Here is an 11,878-nt window from a genome sequence, read left to right as displayed (position 1 = left end):
CAGCTAACCGATTATTATGATCGTTTATTCACCTTAAGCCTTTCCTACCAGACTGTGGCTTCCAAGAGGGAAGGCATCACATCTAGCTTGTTTGCTGTGATCTCAGCATCTAGCACAGTTCCCAGGCCTGAGGAAGCCGTGAGTTAACATCTGATGAATCTGGGAGGATCTTCTCCTTAATGACACCCTGCTGTTCTTTCAAGGGCAGGAACTGCATCTTTTCTTTCCCCTCATGACTCAGCACATGGTAAGTGCTGAGTAGGGACTGGCAGTGGCTACCGAGGATACTCACATCTAACTCTGGGAGTTATTGGGATATTTGTAAAAGGCTGGTGAAGTTTGTAACCATGGAAAATGTAGTCCTAATATACAGACCAGGCTCCTAAGTTTAATAAAACCTGAATATCGCCTTCTCCCTGCAATTCCCCTTCAGGTTTAGTACAGAATAACCTGGGTTTTAACCTTAACTCTGACACTGGATAGTTCTAAAACATGCATAAGTTATTGAAACCCGGTAAGCCTCAGCTGTCCTATAACACGGAGGTAATGATACCTACTTTATATGGTTTTTCATTCATTCCTTTGAATCAGCAAGTATTTGCAGTGCACCCTGCATTCACTGGGCTAGGTGCTGGGGATGCAGTGCGAATAAAAAGACGTGGTCCCTGCCCTCAAGGGGCTTGGAGTCTAGTGCCAGCAATAGACTGGATTTAAGCAATCATCAGAAATAAACGTTAAGCAGCCCCAGCCGTGTGGTCCAGAGAGATGACGATCCAGATCTTGGTTGGCAGTGGAGTGGGGAGGGTTGGTTGACCAAAGATTAAGTGAACTCTATGTGAGGCAGCTAGCACACAGCAAGTGCTCAATAAAGGCTAGCTTTTTGGCAGGTCAGAGTCTTTGCTCAGAAAAGCTGGCAAAGGATTAACTGGGAAGGATTAACTGGGATTAACTGGGAAGATGAAGAGGAGCCAGGGAGGACAGAGAGAACTCAGAGGGAGAGAATGAGACCAGCTCTGGTTTTCTGCTTAGGTGTGTGTGCTGGTAAGAAAGCGGGCTTGTGGCCTGGAATGCCCAGCTTTCGCTGGTTTGGGAACACCCCTGAGTCAGGCCTCAGAACTTCTGTCCTTGAGAAGAAGAACGTTTGGGGTCTGCTCATCAGTGAGACCTGCCTCCACACCCTCTAAACCCACAGGATGGAGGAGTTTCTGGAAGCCACATCTATAGTTTAAGATCCACTCCCCAGGGCCAGAGATTATGACTTAGTTGATGTGAATACTGGAAAGCATCTCAGATGATTCTAATATGCATCTTGTAAAAGTTTTCCACTGACCTACAGTTAGCCGACATGCTCTGTTCCTCTATTGTAAAACCTGCTAAATGATGCCCTTAGCACCCTGATGTGCCTGGCCAGCAGCCTATGCTCTAGCCAATCCACGCCTCTGTTCCCACATGCGGAACTGCGTGTTTATTTAACACTGTTCCTAAACCTGTTTACCTCCATTGTACTCATTATTGAAATTTTGTTATTTATTAATATTTGTTCTCTAAACCAATGGACTATGCGTGTACAGAAAAAGAGTCTTACTTCTCCGAAAACAAGCTGAATGTTTTTGGATGTTCATAGGGAGACAGTTCCTTAAAAATCGCTCTCAAATTTGGTATGAATGGGATAACTATAAAAGGTTGGAACAAAATTATAAAAATCTAGACGTTTTCTACACTCGGACTACTTTGCAGTGTCTTTAATTTCTTGCTCCATTTTAAAGAAACCAACAGAAACTGGAAATTATAGATGATACGTTACAGGAATGGAAGACAGACAATGAGAAACTCCACTGCCATCAAAAAAAAGGCTTTGCCGGGAATTCCCTGGCGGTCCAGTGGTCAGGACTCTGCGCTTTCACTGCCTAGGGCCCGGGTTCGATCCCTGGTCGGGGAACTAAGATCCCACAAGCCGCGAAGCACAGTCTCTCTCCCCCCACCAAAAAAAGGCTTTGCCATCAAAAGATTAGTGAATGAAAAAGACTGAATATCTATACACTATATGTAAATGTGATATAAATTAAAATAAATGTCATAAGATATATAAATCATTTAAAAAATCTTTCTCTGATCTTACTAACATTCAATTAACCAGCTTGCATTTGGTATTGATGACATCAGATAAGAGGGCTTCTACGGTTTTAAACGTCACTGTGAATACATTTGCTTTGACAAAGAGAAAGCAAAGGAAGGAAGACACCAAAAGGGTAATCAAAACTAAGTCAAGGAAAATAAGCAAGTAACCATACGCCAGCACCCTGATGTGCGACTTTCCCATAGGGTGTGAATCCAAGTTTTGGATGAGTTTAGTTAGGGCAAAACTTCACTTTTCATTCCTTCTCAGGAAAAGGATGCCTGTGGCCTGAGTCACTGGGGCCTCCATCCACTACCTGGTCTTTAGGAGTCTTCCCAGCATGGTAGGTACTGCTCATCCAGTTCTGACCATAAGAGGCCAAACTGGAGGTGCATAGCCTGTGGAAAATTTTCCTGGCTGTATAACTTAATAATCCATTAAGGCAGGATCTCCAAAAATGTGTTTTGCAAAACTGGTGTTAATATATTTTATCATGGGAAAAAAGAAAAACAATTCTGAAGTCAAGACAGTTTGAGGAGGTTAAATGAAATGAGAGTTTTCCTGCCTGTGGGAGTTTGTCAGAACTCCTAAAGTGCTCCTGGGGACTGAGTCTCCGTGAGGTGTTGCTAGTTAATCAGAAGACCCTTCTTGCAGAACACCTGTCAGGATTAGTATACCATGGAACCCACTTTGGGAAATGACCATAAGGCTCACATCAGTTTAACCTGGTGGGGTCAGGGGAGCAGGTATTATTGTACAGCTACTGTTGGTTGTTGCTCACCCAACAACAATTGTCCTCTTTGCTAAAAGAGCCTTAATTTTTGTCCCAGGGTCCAGTATTCCTCCCATGTGACTCAGAGAAAGGTCTCCAATCCAGGGGCAAATCCTGATTGATCTAAGCCAGGCATTCGGGAATTCCCTGGCGGTCCAGTGGTTAGGACTCGGTGCTTTCACTGCCAGGGCCCGGGTTCAGTCCCTGGTAGGGGAACTAAGATCCTGCAAGCTGCAAGGCACAGCCAAAAAAAAGCCAGGCGTTCAAGTCTATCCACCTTGCCAGTGATTGGATTAGACATGAACATATGAACATGTGATGAACTCTGGCACTGAAACCTGAGGTAAGTCAGCAAAAGGTATGGGGCAAGGGAGACAAGAAAGAGTTCTTAGTTCTTCTCAAGAGATACTTGTGGAGAAACATACCCTCTTTTTCCGCTGGATGTTGTTGCATGTGGACATGACTCCTGGAGCTGTGGCAGCCATATTGGGACCATGAGGGGAACTAGCTGGGAACAAAACACACTCTGTGGATGGCAGAGCAAAAAGGTAGCAGGAACCTGGGTTCTTGCTGATGCTGTTGTGCCTCCAAATTAACCAGTCCTGAGACTTCCTTACCTCTGGATTCTTGTTTATGTGTAATTAGAAATATCCTTATTAAACAAGGTCTGTGCTGTCCAATATGGTAGCCATTAGATGCATGTGGTTATTGAGCACTGAATTTAAAAGTTTTAGTACAGGGACTTCCCTGGTAGCGCAGTGGTTAAGAATCCGCCTCCCAATGAAGGCAACACAGGTTTGAGCCCTAGTCTGGGAAGATCCCGCAAGCCGCAGAGCAACTAAGCCCATGTGCCACAACTACTGAGCCTGCGCTCTAGAGCCCGTGCTCCGCAACAAGAGAAGCCTCTGCAATGAGAAGCCCGCGCACCTCGACAAAGAGCAGCCCCTGCTCGCCGCAACTAGGAAAGCCAGCGCACAGCAACGAAGACCCAGTGCAGCCAATGAATAAATAAATAAATGAAAAAAAGAAAAGATTTACTACAAAAAAAGAATATAAAATATCTCACTAATAATTACATATTGATTACATGTGGAAATTATAATATTTTGGGTAATGGGTTAAATAAAAGATGTGATTAAAATTCATTTCACCTTTTTAAATGTGGCTACTGGAAAATTTTAAATTACGTTTGGAGCCCACGTTATATTTTTGTTGGAAAGGGCTAGTTTAGGTCATCTGGAGTTAGGGTTTTCTGTTACTTGCAGACAGAAAAAAATACCCAAACAGATACAAGTATTAGCATTCTGATTTTACAGTGGGAAAAACTGACACTAAAAATGTAAATAACTTACTTGCTCATGATCACACCAGTGTAGCAGTTGTTGGTGATCACAGCCAAGCTTCCTGGCCAGCGCTTTCTGCTCTGTACCTCTGAGAACGTCAGAATACCCCTTACAAGTGAAAGGTTCAGAAACCCTCACCCAAACCTCAGCTCGGAAGAAAGCGTGACCATTTCAGAAACCCAAGGGGAGACAGAGAAGAGACCTGTGGGTCAGACCATGGATCCTGCCTCCAAATGCAGAATGAATACTGAGAACACCATCCCGTCTGGCCGGTGACACCTGCCTATTTCTAGGAAACTGTTTGAGGTCCAACTGTCAGTGTCCCTAGGGGACTGAACAGAGATGGAGAGAAAGTAATCAGGAGTGGCTCCTCTCCAGGGGTCCCCAGTGCCCATGGAAGTCCTTACCTGACAGTTCAGTGTCTTCATGACCTGGTCCCCGCTCACCTTCTCAGTTTTCCTCCCCAAATCCCCCAAAACCTACTTTCAAAGCCACCTCCTTCAGAAACCTACCCAGGCCACCTTCCTTCCTCCAAACTCTCATCACTCCTTACCACCTACGGCCACTATCTTGTCTATATATTGTCTCTTTGTTCCAACGGCCACCTCTGATCCTTCTCCAAGTCCTCTCACGCAGTCTTAGAAGTTAGTTCAAGATCTTTGGGCAGGACCACGGAAGCGCCATCAACAGATTTCAGACAGGGTTGAAGACAGAGCATGGCAGGTAGGGAAGTGAGCACCAGAAGCGTCCAAGGGTCATGGCTCTTGTCCAGGCACCCGAAGTCAGATGAGGTAAAGCAGGAATGCACGTTGAGGTGAACACACATGCCCATGCCATGGACAGCCACATAGATGCTCCTCACTATGGGGGACCCATATTCCACCTTGATGAAGACCATGGATCCTGTGTCCCAGAGAGAGCAAGTCAAACCTGAGACGTCTCTGGGAGCAGCAAAGAATAATGGAAATTGCTTGGGCTTTGGAAACAGACCTGACTCTGAATATCTCTTTAATCTCTCCCCACTTCCCTTTATCTCCACCCCGTCCATCTAGTGCAGGGCTCTGCCAATATTCCCTGGTTGACTACGGTAGCGTCTGCCCTGGTCTTTGCCTCCCCAGATACCCACTTCACTCCACCCTTCGCTGCCGCCGGAGTCATCTCCTTTGTAAGATGCAGATGTGATCGGGTTACCCCCGCTTAAAACTTTGTGACGGCTTCCCAGTACCTTGAGGGAGGCTTGTCCCCTAGGACACATATTCTGAGACTGAGATTGCATGTGGGTGATTTTGGGAGGAGGGCTCTCAGGACAAACAGCCGTAAGGAAGGAAGCAGTCTTCAATAAGTGGAAGAAGTTGAACAGTTGCAGCTAAAGCCTCACTGGATCCCATGGGGATCTCTGGAGCTGGTGTGGCCCTTCAGAGTTGTCCAAAATCAAAGCAAGAAGCCTGGGTCTTTGTACTCCTGTATCAACTAGTCCTTAACTATGGGTTACCCCCAGAGGGAGGCACCTCCTTTTGACAGAGGGCAATGGCCAGCTATGAGCCATCAGCAGCCCAAACTCCCAGCAGCTGGGGAAAAGAGGACCCTGCTCCTGCGGGGTGTCTGAGGGTGTCCCACAGCATCTGCTGTAAGGATGAAATTCAAACTCCTCCTTGTGACCCGCAAAGCCCTCTTGGCTTGGGCCCTACCAACCCTCCAGCCTCATGTATCCCACTCTCGCTCCCAGTCTCTGTGCTCCCACCTTTTCTTGAACACAGCATGCTCCGTTCCCACCTCCAAGCCTTTGCACTCAATATTCCTTTTGTCCGGCACCATGTGGTTCTCCCATCACCCATCCTTTAGATCTCAGCCTCAAGGCTAAAACCACTTCCTCAAGGAAGCCTTCTCTGATTACCCGACCAGACTAGGCTCACCCATTATCAGCTCATAAACCCTTCTACTTGCCCTTCAAATTATTTATCCCATGTTGTAATTAAATAACTGTCCAATGCTGGTCTCTGCTGTTAGAATGCACGCTCCTGAGGGCAGGGACCAAAACTGCCTCGCTCACCACAGCAGCTCCAGCCCTCAATGTGATGACTGGCCCGGAGAAGGCATCCAACAGGTACTGTCAAATGAGTACGTGAGTACATGGCCTCGGACAAGTTCTTTTTGAGTCTATCTCTGCTCAGCAAAAGAAGCAAAGCAATTTTCCTTGCAGGGTTGCTGTGAGTGTCATGTGAGTTATCTAGCAGAGACCTCAGACTCTCAATAAATGTTGGCTCCCTTCACTTCTTGGGAAAGGATTGCAGGGTGACCAGTCATCCCCGTTTGCCTGAGATTGAGGGGTTTCCCGAGAAACCTTAATACTTTCAGTACTAAAACCAGGACGGTTCCCAGGCAAACCGGGAAGGTTGGTTGCCCTAAATTTAGGTGGGAAGGAGAGAAGGGCATTTCATATTAGCACATTGTTCCTGGTATGCTGGTAAAACAGCTCTTTGGAAATCAAACAACCCGGATTCATCGCGTCGGCCAATTTCCATCATCTAAATATTCCCACCCTGGCCAGTCAAGCTACCAGCGGTCGAACAGCCAGCTTGCAAAATTCCTGAAAACTTAACAATGGGCTGTCATGCACCAGCAGGAGCTGATGCCAGCGCCCCGTAGCTAATACAGACTGTCGCGTTCCTGATATCCACACATGCACAACAGGGTCATAGACAATCTCAACTCAGGGGTAAGTGAGAATACTTCAATCCCAAGAAAGGCACAGCTGGAATGGACCTTGAAGACCATCTAGTCCAAGACAACAAGTCATCTGTCACATGGGCTACCTCTTCCCCATCCTGTGTCCACAACAGACATTGTTAATCGATCATGATGCTGAATCCTAATAAGGCAGAGCAGTCTCCCCTCACCACCTCTCCGGGCAGCCACAGTCAAGTAGCTGATGTTGCATGTGAGAGAAATCGACTTACCTCCAGGAGTAAGGGTGGTTCAGCCCCTCATTATACAGGGTAGGAAGCTTAGGCACAGAGTGGTACAGGGACCTACCCAAAGCCGCACAGCCAGGCAGTAGCTCAGCTGGGACTAAAGAACAGATCACCTGCCTTGCTTGCCCTTTCAATCCTGCTTTGGCTTGAAGAGCTGAATAACCCAGAGTGGGGCAGAATGAAGGGAACTCATTTGGGATCTGAGGCTAGATTCTGGGGGACTCTGCTTAGAGCCCCCAAACTCTCTTTGTACCCTGAAGCCTTCTTAGCATGTCAGCATATAAACGTTTATGTGTTGCGGGGAGAGCATTTCTGAAAAACTTACAAAGATGCACATGCCCATTGCATAAAATTCAAGCAACAGAGTATTTAAAATAAAACACTCTTGTATTGTCTCCCCAGAGGTAATCACTGTTAACAATTTCAGTCCTTCCAGAACTTTTTCTTCTTATTTACAAGCCTATATTATCACAAGTGAACTAAAAGATTAGCTACTCCCCACCCTAACACTCTCCCCCTCAATAAATATTTGTCCAGTGGCTCTTGTTTGCTTAAAATGCCTTAGATTCCTTTCCACACGAGTATAGGTGGGTCTGTCTCTGTCCTTCCCCTCCCCCGGCTGCGCAGTGCAGCATACTGGAATCTTAGTTCCCCGACCAGGGCTCGAAAGCACGCTCCCTGCAGTGGAAGCTCAGAGTCTTAACCACTGGACCACGAGGGAAGTCCCTGTCTGTCTTTTCTCTCCCTCTCTCCCTCCCTCCCTCCCTCCCTCTCTCTCTCTCTCTCTCTCTCTCTCTCTCTCTCTCTCCCCCTCCCTCTCTCTCCCTCTCTCCCTCCCTCCCCCGCCCTTTTTAAACATTTTTTTTTTTTTTTTATTGAGGTATAGTTCTGCCTCTGTCTTTTTAATGGTTTTTGTACTTCCTGGCATGGTCTTATGAATTAATTGAACAGTCCCTTTGGGTGAGCATATAGATGGTATTCCGTTTTTCCTGTAACAATCCCAAGGCCTTGCTCTCTGGCTCGCCTGCAAGGTGGTCCTGAAGTCCCTTCCCGTGGCCCCCAAATGCTACCTCCCATCAAAGCTCCACTGTCTCTGGTTTCCCAGGATCACCAACAGGGGATTAATCAGGTGACACTGACAGAATGCTGACAATCCTGGGGCCTGGGGGAAAGCATCTTTGCCAGGCCCTGGGTCAGCTCAGCAACCCTGAGGGCCTTGGAAGCCAGAAATAATTGAGTGTGGGGGAGGAAAGGGATCAAGGGGAGACGGCCTGGGCTCAGACCCCCCACTGGTTGCTCAGGGCTCCCTGTCTGCGTGCACGCCTGCCCACAACCCTCACGCCCACGCGCCGTGTTTATCGGGCTTTGCTCACTCTCAGTATACAGCACCGAGCTCCTGACCTTCCCTCTTCAAACCCTCACCCCATCTTAGCTCAGGGCAACCCTGTCCTTTGTGGCCCAGGCCAAAGCCTTAGAACCTTCCTTGACTCTTCTTTCTCTCACTCTCCCTATGCAATCTATCAGCCCAATCTTTCGGCTCCAGGTTCAAAGTAGACCCAGAGTTCAACCACTTCTCCCCACCTCTGCTGATCCAGGTTGGAGGTCCAAACCATCGTCATGTCTCAGCTGTGTCATTGCAATAGACACACTAATTGATCTCCCCTTTCTGCACCTTCTACCCTTTCCGCACCACCTCTTTGCCCCCAAACCGTCTCTGAACACAGTAGCCAAAGGCAGCCCTTTAAACAAAGGCAGAGCATGTCACTTTTTTTTTTTTTTTTTTTGCGGTACACGGGCCTCTCACTGTTGTGGCCTCTCCAGTTGCGGAGCACAGGCCCTGGACGCGCAGGCCCAGCGGCCATGGCTCACAGGCCCGGCCGCTCCGCGGCATGTGGGATCCTCCCGGACCGGGGCACGAACCCGTGCCCCCTGCATCGGCAGGCGGACTCTCAACCACTGTGCCACCAGGGAAGCCAGCATGTCACTTTTATAGCCCGCATTTTTCTCAGGGTAAAAGCCAGATTCTTACAATGGCCTACCAGGCCCTGCGTGAACTAACCTGTATCCACACCTTCCTGGCAGGAATATCATATAGGGGATGTTGTGTCCTTCTCTGTACATCCCAACAAAGGCCCCCATTGTCTGGTTGTCCTGTCATCAATGATGTGAAATTTGATCACTTTGTTAAGATGGTATTCACAAAGGATTCAAATTTAATTAAAAATAAGGAAAACATTGTGCGCGCCACACAGAGCATTTCCTGCAGGTTGCGGCCCACCCTCAGGCCTCAGGGTGTGGCCCCCATTCTACACGGTTCAAACAATGGTCAGCAGCACATGCTTGAATACCTCCAGGCACAAGGTGCTCACTACTCGCCTAGGGGGAGAGGCTTCTGGAGTTCCCACTCTGCCCCTGGATCGCCCTGTGGATTCTGCCAGGCAGGTCCGGGTCAGTCGACTCCCAGTTATGCAGGAGTAAGTAGGGGCCTTGATCTTGACCAGACCCAAAGCCCACCTACTCTGTGGCTTTGGCTTGGCAAAGGAAAGGAGAGAACAGGGGCGGCCCTCTGGTCTAGGGCAGGAAGCAAGCCTGTCTCCCTCACCCCACACCCCACCCTCAACCAGGGCCCTTAGAAAATGAGACTGGACATTCCTCACAAAGGTGTGGCAGCCAGGGCTGGTCCAGGCAACAGCTGCTGGGGACATGAAATTAGCAGACCCTGGAAGCAAGCCAGCTCGATGAATGCCAAGGTCCTGGCCTTGGACAGGGGTACGTCTGGGGAGATTTGGCCAACTGGACACATGCATCCCAGAAAACAAGGCTGCAGAGAGGAGGACTAGTGACATCCACTTCCCTGTCTTACTGAGGGTCCACTCTGCTCCCCTGGAGTCCCGGATAAATGCCAAGAAGCTGCTGTGACAGCAGCCCAGACAACTATCATGCTGACCCCTGGCTGTGAACTGGGACATGAGATTTTCAAGATGAGGTTAAATTATGCTGATTCTACGTTCGAAATGGAATCATGTCTGACTTGGGTTCCATTTACACTGGCAGCACCCAAAGCAGAACTTAGCAAAGTCTTGGCTTATTAAGTGCTCCAAAATCAAAAGCCAGGTTTTGTACTGAAATATTCTTCCCCAAACGGAGGCAGCTGTGGTTCAGGCCATCCTGAATTAGTTCGCCCTTTGGACTGTGAAAGAAACACAGAAAAGAGAATATATGTTTCAGCATTTCCTCCGTGCCAGGCACCCTGCTAAGTCCTTTTTATGTTTTATCTCATTTCATTGTTTCAATCACATTTTGAGGGAGATTTTGACATCCCTAATGGAAAAAAGGAAATGGAAGGTGAAAGAGCTCACATGATATGCTTATGTGTGTAGAATTAAGAAGTGGCCCCACTGGGATTTGGACCCGGATCTGGCTACTCTAAGCCCCAAATGTTTAATTAACACAGGCTTCCTTTGGTCCCATCAGATTCTCTTAGGACTTCTACACTTGAGTTTTAATAGCAATCAAGAAATTCTAAATTAAAAGACATTCTTTTTAAATCTGAAAAACAACCCCCCCCCAAAAAAAATCCCACCAAAACTAAGAAATTAATTCAGCAAGGTGAAAGGATTGAAAAAGCAGTGAACAATTGGAACAATGAAATTTAAAATGCCATTTATAATATCATAAAAAAATAAAATACTTGTTAATTTTACCAAAAAAAAAAAAATAGTGCAAGACATTGAAAACTCTAAAACTTTGCTGAACAAAATTAAAGAAGACCTAAATAAATAGGGATATATACCATGTCCATGATTGGAAGGCTCACTGCTGTTCAGATGTCCATTCTCTCCAAATTGATGTGTAGATCAAATGCATTTTTTTCTGTAATTATTTTACTCATAATCACACAATAAATAAATGTAATGAATGCATCAGTATGAACAATGCAGAAAATTGTTAGAAAACTCACTAGGATCCAAGAAAATGGAAAAAGAGAATTTGAAAAGCAACAAGACAGTTTCCATAGACCTATATGGATGGTCTCTTAAATTCTCTAGTGAAGAGATAATACAGTCACTTCTTTACAAATTGCCTTTGGTTCTCATGCTTATCTTAATTGTGAAGTTGTGCTGAATATACTTCAGCATAATCCATCAAATGCATTTTTTTTTTTTTTTTTTTTTGCGGTACGCGGGCCTCTCACTGTTGTGGCCTCTCCCGTTCTGGAGCACAGGCTCCGGACGCGCAGGCTCAGCGGCCATGGCTCACGGGCCTAGCCGCTCTGCGGCATGTGGGATCTTCCCAGACCAGGGCACGAACCCGTGTCCCCTGCATCGGCAGGCAGACTCTCAACCACCGTGCCACCAGGAAAGCCCCATCAAATGCATTTTCAATCAAATTTCCATCAGGCTTTTTTAGTAGAAATTGACAACCTGATTTTATCATATATAGAGAAATGGAAATGATCTAGAATAACTGAAACAGTCTTGAACAGGAGAGCAAAGTTGGAGGATTTACTCTGATTTAAAAACTTGTTTTAAAGCTCCACTAACCAAGGCAGTGTGATATTGGCACAAAGATAGACACATAGATCAATAGAAACGATATTCTTTTGCAGAGGAAATATGTAAAGAAATATGGAGGTTAAGTAGCTTCAAGGAACCCATATCACAGGCCCAGATAA

The 11,878-nt window shown here is 46.7% G+C and overlaps 1 protein-coding gene across 3 annotated transcripts in view; it reads right to left on the bottom strand.

Moving 5' to 3' along the window:
* The window catches only part of JPH2 (junctophilin 2), a 64,163-nt gene that overhangs the window by 45,336 nt on the left and 6,949 nt on the right, over window positions 1-11,878 (bottom strand). The window contains exon 2 of one of the 3 annotated variants that reach the window (XM_024128397.3): window positions 8,057-10,393. The exons of the other annotated variants lie outside the window; for them this stretch is intronic. Coding sequence (XP_023984165.1) covers window positions 10,377-10,393 — 17 coding nt within the window. The 3' untranslated portion in view covers window positions 8,057-10,376. Of the gene's footprint in view, window positions 1-8,056; window positions 10,394-11,878 lie in introns of those variants that run through there. 3 annotated transcript variants of the gene reach the window in all.

This window comes from Physeter macrocephalus, unplaced genomic scaffold (genome assembly GCF_002837175.3).
Source record: "Physeter macrocephalus isolate SW-GA unplaced genomic scaffold, ASM283717v5 random_53, whole genome shotgun sequence".
Classification (NCBI taxonomy): domain Eukaryota; kingdom Metazoa; phylum Chordata; class Mammalia; order Artiodactyla; family Physeteridae; genus Physeter; species Physeter macrocephalus.
The sequence above is the reverse complement of the archived record's forward strand: the minus strand, read 5'-3'. Positions and strand labels throughout refer to the sequence as shown.